The 11676-nt window shown below is 36.4% G+C and overlaps 1 protein-coding gene across 1 annotated transcript in view; it reads left to right on the forward strand.

The window, feature by feature from the left end:
• The window catches only part of LOC130581923 (von Willebrand factor D and EGF domain-containing protein-like), a 154938-nt gene extending 151938 nt beyond the window's left edge, over positions 1-3000 (forward strand). Inside the window, 1 exon segment of the mRNA XM_057380324.1 lies at positions 2849-3000. Within this exon segment, the coding sequence (XP_057236307.1) occupies positions 2849-3000 (152 nt within the window).
• The last annotated feature ends 8676 nt before the right edge of the window (positions 3001-11676 follow it).

Consider the following 11676-nt stretch of genomic DNA (forward strand, 5'->3'; position numbering starts at 1 on the left):
TCACCCTGACAGTTATACCCAAAGCACAACCCAGTAAATTCAGAAGGYTTCTGGCCACGGATACAAGTCTTGTGTTTAAAGCTCTGAATGCGGGATCAAGGTATAATTCTAACAATTGATTACAAAGTATAAGAAGGTTATAGTTGTGAAGGATGTTCATCATTAAAATTCATGCTGCTGTCTTYTGTTCTAATATTATTGAACCCATACTGGCTCCTCATTGCCCTTCAGAATAACTTCTCTTTATTTGCATGTTATAAGTGTCAAGCTTATGGCCTTATAATTTCCTTAATATTCTTCTCCTCAATATTCTTCTCTCTCTCTGCCTTGAAAAACATCCCAGGCAGGATTTCTTCAAGCTTTCCTCTGTAAACCTTCCAAACCTTAAAAAGAAGCAAATAATTTTGAAAAGAATGTCGTTTGCATGCAAATTATAGCTCTGTTCTCTTAACATGCAGGGATAAAACTCCTTCTGTAATTGGCATTTATTGATTATAATTTYAACATAAGCTTAGCTTGTTAAATGACTTTGCTGAATCTGTACAGGATAATGCATACATAGCTGGTGTCATTTTTAGTGTTTAGTGGCTTAGCATCCCTTGTAAATACATTTATGAAATATTCATTTGAACTTCAGCTCTGTTATTATCCTCTGTGATGTCAATTCCAATTTTCYTCCAAAATGTTTTCAACTTTCCTCCTAGCTGAGCTCTTGTTTTTCTGAGAAGTACAGGAATAAGCTGGGGGGTGAACAGGGAGAGACAGACAGGAAGAAAAGGATTCAAAAAGGAGGAAATATTTTCCCTTTTTTAATTTTCTTGCATCCACTGAGAATCAGGAAAACCACGACAGAAAAAAAAAGCCTACTACTAATCTAATATCCATGCATATAGCATGCCCCAGATGCTATAGGGATCTGCAGAAAAATCCACTTCTCTTTGCATTCCCTGTTCCTATTTTAACCACTACCAAGCTGAAAGGAAAATCATCTTCCATTTYTCTCCAGCCCATGTTCATATCAAACAAATAACAGAAATACACACAGTTCTTTCTTTAATAATATYATCATACACAGTTCTCTCTCTTCCTGCTTACCATACAGTGGAACAAAACTTGCTTGGGTACAAGAAGCCTTTTCTGCTGACAATGCAATCAATCCCTGTTGGGAAATATGTTTGTTCCAGTGAGGGAAACTCCAAGAATTTTCCAATTATAGATCTGTCCTTTCAAGGTTCACGGAGGAGCTAGAGTAGCACTCCAGAGATGATCATTTCCCTGCTCCAGTTTGAGTGCAATTTCATTCCTCCTTTACCTCACCCACAACAGAATTCAAACTTGCCCCTGCCTTCTCAGAAGAAGAAGAAATTCAGAAGTTTGCAGTTCACAATTCTAGATCTTAAGGAGACTKTTGCAACAGACACTTAACAAAACCAAGATTTTAAAATTCCCCACTCTGTCAAAATCTCAATCTCCTCACTGACATCATAACAACCTGACAGAACAAACCCAAAACAAATTCCAGATGTTGTGAAACATGATGCCATTGGCCTTCCAAGGTCATTATGACAATTATTATAACTATGAGAATTAATTTTGGATGGCTTAGGATCCCACAATGTGTTTCCTAAAGAAGTTTGACCTGATCTATCCCTTCTTTAAATTTAATCTGAACTTTCAGATCTCAACACAAAGACTTTGCATAAACTTGAATCTGTGTCGAAATCAGAACCTAAGAGCAACAAACTGACATTGTGGAATTTGATCCTTCAGCCCTTTAATTTGATTTTCTGTAGGGAAAAAAAAATCCTCATAGGAATACATCAAATTGATTCCAATCTGCTCCATCATGAGAGAGACTGGTCACAGACGTGTGTCTACTTTATTTTCAGCTCTGTCTTAATGGTCTATGGTTGGCAGCTTCTTATATGCCTCTGCCACACAAGAAAATATAAGAAACCACTTGTTGAGTCACATCTGACCAGTTTTGAAGGCATTTARCTTGACTGCCTCTAACGAGGAAACAAAATTCTGGCAATATTTAYAGAAGGTTTAACTCATGAGATCTAATTAAAATAGTGTGACATGTGTGTTCTTCTTGAATTGGTGCCCTATGAATTGGCTGTTCTTTTTCCTTTCTGCCAAAACAATGTCATAACAATGGAARCTGCTAATGAGGATGAAAAATTGCTGAAATTCAACTAATTGCTTTTTACTCGCTTAAAAAATAATAGGACACTGATTCTTTTATTAACAGAATCTCTTCAAATTGTTGGGCCTTTATAAATGCAATAGCACTCAAGATTAAAATGTTTTTCTGATTTCTTCTTCAATGGGATAAGTAGCTCATTACTGATTTTCTATGGCCATGAAATCATGTTTTCATTTGGTTGCCAGAGGTGCAAAGTGTGAAGTTCACCAAATTCTCCCATTTATTTATTTATTGTGATAGCATCACCTTTGGGAGTACATATTTAACATATTCTTTCATCTCAGCTTGAGGTCAGCTCTTTCAACAGCTGTTATTTATTTTAATTGGAACAAAAGAAAATCAATTTTGGCACAAAYCTTGCTCAGCCATCAATGCCCAGAATTTATCCTGCCTATCAAAATTAGGCTTTGTACTGATCCATTTCCAACTGAGCCAAGGTGATTACTTTGTCACAGTCTTCTGTTTCTCCATCATTGGGAAAAAAAGGAAAAACTAGAAATTTTAAACATAAGAGAGCAAAGAGACATAAGAAGCCTATGACAAAATATCTGTTAATTTTCAGGATTTMGAAACATTCACTTCCTAATTATAAKATTGATTCTAAGTGTATTTCTAAAGARCTTTATCTTTCATTTGTAGCACTTTGTGAGCAAAACTGTCCATTTGGGAGCAGATGCATCAGACCAAACGTCTGTGCTTGCAGAAGTGGCTACACTGGTTCAGCATGTGAGAAAAAGGTAAGGCCCAAACCCACTGATTCTTACAGTAATGACAAAAATAACCAGATTTAACTCAAATTGTTTACAGGGAAAAGGAATAAATTCTTCTTAACCTTACGGAAGACTCAAATAAAGTTACAGAATATTTTAAAGGAAGTTTAGTGACAGCTTAGCTGCTACCTAGCCCTGTATCAAGTTCTAGATAATTTTTCTTCCTTTTTTCTCCCTTACCCTCAATAAGACATGTCAGAATGGGTTKCAGGGCTATTGCTCATCTGGCACCTGGGCTCGACCTGACCATCACACCAGTGCAGGTCTCTAAGTCCAGTTCATCCCCTGCATCACCATAAGACAAAGCAATTTTTTTTCTTGAACCACAGTCTCTGCCCATACCACAAACACTGTTCCAGTCAGGTCCTGCCTGTCCCAAGGTCCAGCTCTCAAAACAGGCAGGTTGCCCTGTCATTTACCTGTACTGAAAGACTAGGGGCAAAAATCAATGTATTTTCATTTCAATTATGTAACATATCAAGAGAAAGCATGAAGCCCTATTCAGATAGCCACTTAATTTTGTTGATGATAATTAGATTTTAACATCACAATTAAAGTTCTGTATGGATTTTTTTAGCAAGTACATTCTCATACTATGGCTCCTACATCAATGCTGAAATCAGCTGATGTGGATAAGATGAGTAAGTGATGTAATTTTCCAAATATTAAAAAATCTATTAAAAACATAGCCTGGGAGAGTGAGGTGCACATTTTCTCAAATAATTGACAGAAGTCTAAATGAAAGGGGGGATATGACAAGATAAACTGGAATTATTTTGTGCAGGTGCTTCCATTCAGGAGACTTCCCTTGGTAGATCGAGAGTTGCCCTTTTGGACCCATCAGACCAAGATAACCAGATTGCTTTAATTAAAATAATTTCAATTTTTCTAGTCRTGAATGGCCAAAGTATGATATTTGCCATTTCACAAATGGAGTGGAAGTCAATTGCACTTGGCAGAAAATATTAAATAAAAAATAAAAGACCAAGCTTCCTTTTCCACATGAATAAACTATTACACCTTAAATCAGTCCTGACAGAAAAAGAAAGTGGAAAAAGGCCTTGCAAATTATGTATGTCCACAATGCCAAGCCACCAATGACACGTTGAGACACAAGTGTCTCTCTTTCAATGATTCATCTCACAGTTTTTAAGACTGTTTGAAGCACTCTTCAGTTTCAGGGCTTCCTCTGCAGTAATACTGATTGGCCACACTGATATGGACGTGCATTGCTTTGAAGTGAAGAAGGAAATGTAATGAATAAAAGGGATTTAACAGGTTTCCTTCAATCCGTGAGCCTTGCTGGAAGCGAAATTCAGTTAGTAATTAAAATTATAGATTTCATGGTGTCTAATATAAATTACATGGCTTATGTTATATGAAAGCAAATGAGCTACTTCTMAAAAAAAAAMAAATTAAAATTTTGGGAGATATTTAAATGAAAAGCTAACTTGCTRGAGTGGGTTATAGTAAACTGTACACCAAGCTGCATTTCTGTAAAAAATGTGAGATGATAGGCCTCCCAAGAGTTTATTTACCAGACTGGATTGCGTGTAAGTCTTAAAAGTTTTAATCAACTTACTCTCTCAGCCTGTCAGTCATGGAAATCTCACAGTTTATCAAAGTAATTTTTCAAGTATTTAATTGCATTATTAAAGCAGAGTTTTGATTTTCCTAACACATAAAGTCTGCTGTGAGTAAAACTGACACTTCTTGAAGCAATCTTGGTGGGCACAGACAGAACTCAGCTCAGCTCTCTCAGTGACAACATTTACAAGTCTGAAGAAGACTGGAKTCTCTGCTGCCTGATTTTATCCCATTTTCCTACCCCAAACCAGCCAAGTTTCAAACCCTGCTCTCTGTCTAAACTCCAATTTCCCCATATCCCCCAAATCCTTCCTGGCTGAGCTCCAGTCCCCAGCACCTCCCTCCCCAAGTGTTTCTATCTCTGATTAATACATTTAAAGAAAGTGCTTTACATTTTTCTGCCACAGTCCTGCACATCTTTCCCACAGTCCTGACACCTTATCACTCATTTCCCATTTGGCATTGGTGCAGTCGATTTTTCCCCTGAAAGCACCATCTTTATTGTCTTTGCTTAATTTTGTCTTATGGATTTCAAGCTGCTTCACCCATTTATCTAAAAGATTTTTAATTCTAAGCCYGCTTGCACTGCCTCCAAGTGTGACATTGCTCAAAAATGTGACATCTCATTGCCTGAGACATTAATAAAAGTGGGGAATAGTACAAAAATCAGGACCTACAGACTATTGATAAAATTATTCCTTGAAAATGCTTTCTCAAACAGGTCTTGCTTCCTACTGATTTATTATGAATCATCCTTACTGGCATGACTGTCTGAGTCATATCAGAAGTCTCCCTAAAGTGAAAAACATCTGTTCTTTGTGGACAGAGTGACTGCTTCCCTCACTGAGCTTGAGGAGATTATAAATTGATTATTTAATAATTTATGTTAGCATCTCCCCAGATACCAACTTAGTCTGAATCTTTGGCTGTCATTCCCTTGCTTTTCCTTTTTTTTTTTTTTCTCATTTAAAGACATGTACTGTGCTTATTGGGACTATTTATATCCTTTGGGAGTTCTCAAAGCAAATCACTGCTGGTTTAGAAATCGCATCTTTAAATGTGCTGGGGTAACTCTGAGCATCTCTTGACCTGGAAAAGCTGCTTCATGTAAAGACCCTCTTATTTGCTAAAATGTTCCATATGGGGAGTTAATACACAGCAGATAGCGTGCCATAAATGCAAATCCCAGTTTATTGCCCAGCCATTTAACCTTGTAAACAGACCTTAAATCTGACTTTTCTGAATCTAAATACTCACTTCCTTCCCTATTCYCCCTTGCATTCATGCTCCCTTGCCAATTCTGATCATGTCAAACCTTTTGTCACATTTAACCTTTCTGTGAAGAGTGAAGAAGAGGCACTGAGCACATCAGCCTTGCCCATGTCATCCTCTCCTCCCTGCTAGATTTACCACCACGTTTTGCTATGGGAGCTAAAACCCATGCTTTGCTCTGCTTCTGTTATGAATCTTCAAATAATGGCAACAATACAGTAGCAGTGACACATAAAATTTGTCCAAAAACCTGGATTAAATTGGAGAGGAGCAGCCTCTTCCCTCCCTTCAACAGCAGCTGACAAGGGATGCTCCAGGTGACTGCACCTGAATTTTCCTGGGGAAGGAATGCAAGATAATTTCTTCTTATCCAGCTTAGAAGACTGATTTCCTCCTTTAAACTTAATTTTTGCTCTTCAACTTATTCCATAAAATTAGACTAAAACATTATCTTTTAGCCCTTTTTTTTTTTTTTTTTGAAAACACCAAGGAAATAGAATCATAGACTCACAGAATGGTTTGGATTGGAAGGGACCTTAAAGATCATCTAGTTCCATCCTCCTTGACTTTATGGGGGTTTTTTGCACCAAGCATCTGCAGAGTAGTAATTATTTAGTGTGGAAATACTGAAAAAGTCACAAATCCAGTCAAATTGCCTGGTGTGAATAGATGCAGAGAGCTGGGGAAAAAAGAAGAAAAAAAGGCCTCACTGAGCAACTCTTTTTTTTTCCCCACAAACTAAATAGTGCCTGGAGTCTGGTTTTGCCAGTGTATTTGGAGAAGCTGGATGGCCCATATTTGTTTAATCAAGTTATTCCYCTTTCTCTGCTGTAATCTTTAGCATTGTTCCCATTTGTGCAGTTAAGCTTCCTGGAGGAATAATATACATTTCCCTAAATTATTCATCATCTACATCCTATTTCTCACATTTATAACGCCAATTGATTTGCAATTCATTCTCTRACATTTTTGGTTTACTTTGTTTTGGACTTCTGCTAAACAAAGCCTGCCAACAGCATTCCTCAGAAGGCTAATGAACTTGCTAGAATAGCAATCACTCTCTTAGAAACCTTGTGCGTATTTTTAATTTGTATTGACTCGGAGAGATCCAGATAATTTAGCAAGTTCCATGGCAGACATGAAGACAAATGCTCGTGCTGACTTTTACATTCAAACCAGCCATTAGAGCACATTTGTTCAGGGCTGCAAGGGGTGACCCAAATAAAACAGGCTAAACAAAACTCGTTTCCAATGGAAGCACAGTTAAAAACTTTGGCATTAGTCCCAACAGAGACTGAGACAATCCCTGCATCATTTGTGCAGCAGGGAATTTTGTGGAAAGTTGAAATTGATRTTGTATCTGTTGTCTTAACTGATACCATCACRTTTTCCTTGTKGTTTTTGTTTTTTAAATGGATTAAAGTAATAGCATTAATTAAGSCAACAGAATTAATTCAAGCTAAACAATGTTATCTGGTTAGATATAAATGGTACATAATATTACACTACAAGCTATCGTGATGGTGTATTTTTCCAAGAGTTTAAATATTAATGCTCTAAACTTGTCCATCTATTGAATATTTATTCTAAAACATAAAGGTGTTGAGAAGTGTAGCCTGTTGCAAAAAGAAAAAAATTAAGAACAGGTAAATCTTATAGGAGATATYTTAAACTCTGGAATTTACCTGTGAATGGAACAGCAACTGGCCATCCATTCCCTAGGAATGAACCCAGTGACTAAATCCCAAAGATTAAACACACTATTGATTTCTGTACAGCCTGAAAATACACAGTGCCTTTAATAAACAATTCCTCATATTAGGCAATGCTTTGCTGCAGCTACTGACCTTCACATCACTGTTACTTAGTTCATTTATACATTAGGAGACATTAAACTACAAATCAAGGCTGCTCAGGTTATCCAAGCTGCATTCAGYATCAGTCAATGTACAAGTCAGTCATGTGTGGAGTTTTCTGAAAATACAGCTTGTCTCTCTGTAAATTATTTGACAAGTAAATTGAATTAATATGAGATTAGAAAAGGAAAATAAAAAACAAACAGTATCAAGCTGTAAGTGTCTGTTGGTCAGAMAATTTGTGCCTGTATATGCATATATTCATATATATATGTATATATAAACTGAAATATAAAATATGCACATCTAAAACCCCGATAGATATTTCCATATAAATGCATATATACATGCAAGGAAATATGTAATGACACAGACATCCCCATAGATTCTTAGTTGACCTCATTAAACATATATCACTCTTCCAAATATTACACACCTTCTTTCCACTTAAATCCTTATTCTAGTTAAACCTGTCTAAATCCCAGCAGACACTTGTAGGAGTCTTTCCCTGTAAAATAAATGTGCCACGTACTATTCACAAATAGTGCCTGCACTATCTGATAGTAAGGTAGGGTATTTTAGAGTCAAACTGGGGAGAAAAATTTGGATACATGATGCTAATATCAAGGTTAACCTGTCATATCAAATACAGATACATCAAGATTAAGAAACACCTTTCTTCTTGTCCTGAATAATAAAGTAATATAAACCTCTTTATGTGCTTTCTAATATAGATTTCTATAAAAATGCCCTTCAGAACAGGTCCTTAAATGTATATGCTAGCATAAAATAAAGCTTTTCATATCATCTATTATCTTGTTTTGGGATAGAGCAAATTCGCTCATGTATTTAAACTGGGATGATATTCATGGACAACTTCTGCTGTTTGAAAATGGGATAAGTGCCCTGAAAYGCTTTCAGGCAAGAAGCCAACAATCTCCATGCGTTATACAGAAGTGGCAGAGTGATTTTTTTTTTTCTAAGGCACACCTGCTTTAGATGAAAGAAATTGAATTCCACCTCCATAACTGTCAAGTGCCACCGCAAATAATAGAGCCTAAGCAGAATCGTTCCAGCAATATTGCAATTTTCCTGTTGGGGCGATGGAGCAGAAACCAGCCTCAGCTCCCTGATAGYACTTTACGTGCATGCTTTGGGAACACTTCCATTCATCATTCCACTGCTTAAGCCCTTTCAAAAACATGTTCTTCATTCCCAGGTTAATAAAATCTTTGGTTACCTAAGTCAAAATTGGGAGGGGGAGGGAAAGTGGATTGTGATTTTGTCAGAATTAYATAAATTCCAAAGAAAATAGTGCACCTACAATAAATCATTTGAGCACTTGCACACARTATTTCTTGCATGACACCCCATGCATGAGGCTTCTTCTGCAGTCCCATAAGCAGCTGAATTGTCATTTCTTTTTTGCAGCTCCCAATAGGATGAAGAGAACAGCAGGACAATGAAGACAATCATTTGGGTATTGATAATCTGGCACTGAGAACATTTTTCTTTTGGGGAGATGAGTATGAAGAAATTGCTAGTTCTCTCCCCTTTACTCTTATATAATCATACAGAAGAATAAAGAAAAAAGCCAAAAATCTTTCTCATATGTCAATAAACCAACATTTATTTTCAAATCTCTCTATGGCAAGACTCAAATCTAAAGATTTGGAGCAAATAAAAACTGAAATCTTGATTGAGGAATACAGAAGTTTTTATGTTCCCTCATTCTTCCTGAAGAAACTTAGGAGAAGAATGATACGAGCCAGGATTTTTTTATTAAACAGTAACAGGAAACTTTAACAGTAACTAGGGGTAATATTTGATCTGACTCTTGCTGTCAATTTATAAGAATAAAACAAACCTTACTGGGCCACACTTCAATACTGAAAATTAGGTCTTTTAAAAAAATTCTTGTAAAAACTGTGGCTACTATAATTCACTGAAACCGTCCTCCTTTCTTTTGCCCTGTTCCTAATAGTAGCAATCTTGCCCTATATTTAATTAATATAGCACATTGTTTTAAAATTTATCTCTTCTGTTCTCTAATAGATGATTCTCCATTCTTTATTTCTGGGGTTTCATTTTATGTTATCAACTGCTCCCGTGTAAATTGTATCTCAAATGAAAAAGATTCAAAAAGCAAATTACACCCGATGGTCCTTGAAAATTTCCTRCAAACATTTAGACAAAGGGCCAGACTTCAAAAATCCTTCCTATATTTTACTAATACACACTGATCTAGACCACAGTCAGCACTGTTAATATGAAGTTTTTTAGCAGTTCCAGGAAGATATTAGTGCTAAAACAGAACATTGGCACCCAATGTGTATCTACAAGATTAAATTTAGGGCGGCAATTACACCTTTCTTCAAGTACAGTCTCAATCAATAAAAAAGATTTCTATTACTTTGCCTCCCTGCCTACCAGAGACAATGCTAATGATCAAAACTACTTGCCAAGATTGGATTTGAAAATCTAAAACAGCTTTCCACACCTTGCAGTTTCTCACTGTGTTTCTGGAAGGGACTATTTGAGACAACCTTCATCCACATCTATTTTTAGACAATTCAAAATCTGCTTTACATCACTGAGAGTTGTTCATGTGTGGTTATAAACAGAAAAAAAATGCTAATAAATAGTAGCATCCAAGTTTCAGTGTCTGATGCCAAATTATGGGTAACTTGCAGCTACTTTGGCTCACAGGCCATGTCTGTGGAACTCTTATGTCTGAAGGATTAATTTGACACTCTTTCTTTTCTCACACTTTCCTCTCAGCACTTGACTGATTTTCTTCCCTTGATTGTTCAATATAGTTTGCTAAAAACTTACTAGATGTGATAATTACTCTCCAATTGTGTTTTAAAAAATATATAGGATAAGGTAAGAGAAAAATTATTCTTTAGAATTTAATATATTTTTTACACCTTGTTGAAAACTAGATCGTTTTCCATAGGGACATTTTTGGGGGAGGGGGGAAGGAAAAAGAGTCTTATTTTTCTAAACTTTATAAACCACTTCTTCTGTGTCCAARAATACAGCAAGGAGCTTAAGGCAGGAGTCTGAATAACTGCACTCTACCAAAAAATGTGTGGCAGCTCAGTAGAGTTACTTGAAGTTATGAGTTACTTAGTTCTAACTTCTAATTGTCATTATGACTTCCAATATTCTTTGTTTGCTGACGACTTATTTCAAAATCCTTTTAAACCCAGAATAAATAGGGTGCAATAAATCATGATCTCTTTTTATGAGAATAGCAAACAGAACTATAAGGCAGAAGAAGGACCTTCTGGGGTTTTCACTTGATATAAACCTTTTTAAGAGCACAGTAATTGGCAGATTTAACTCATSCCTGGCTTATAATATTCATTCACGTGGATATTTTAATGTTAAGTCACTATCTCTATTCTTTTAGGTTTTTCATAGGGTTTGTGTTGTTTTTAAGACGAAAGGTGTTACCTAGACTTTTTCTGCCTAGAAAGCAGGAGACAGAGAAAAGTAAAAAGTTTTTTTTTATGCCCACTCCACCACTAGCAACCTTTGCCAAAAAGATGGGACAGGTCAGGAGCTCCACTGAACATAGGTAAGTGTGCACATACGTGCATCACCAGAGTACATCTGCTAAAAAACTCACAGAAATAAGTACCATTTTGAATTTAAAGTACCAATTTAATTTTTAAAAGGGAGTTTTTTTTCTCCTGTTATGAAGTGCAATTTAAGTTTAAAGGATTGTGGATTCTCCCTGTAGAACAGCTAGATACAGCATCTTAACTCCTTTCAAAATGAGCAGATCTGCACCAGAAATGTCCCATTTTTGGGGAYCTGCAGGTGTCATTCCCTGATTTATCCATGAATAAGCACAACTGCAGAAGCCACTAATTCTGACCCGGGGAAATCAGGCATAAGGGAGAGAAGCATGATCTGGTCTCTGTGGTTTTCAACACCCAGCCTTCCTGCCAGAAAACTGTTCCACAGGGAT

This window comes from Malurus melanocephalus, unplaced genomic scaffold (assembly GCF_030028575.1).
Source record: "Malurus melanocephalus ecotype Western Australia unplaced genomic scaffold, MMel_1.1 scaffold_445, whole genome shotgun sequence".
In the NCBI taxonomy this organism is placed as follows: domain Eukaryota; kingdom Metazoa; phylum Chordata; class Aves; order Passeriformes; family Maluridae; genus Malurus; species Malurus melanocephalus.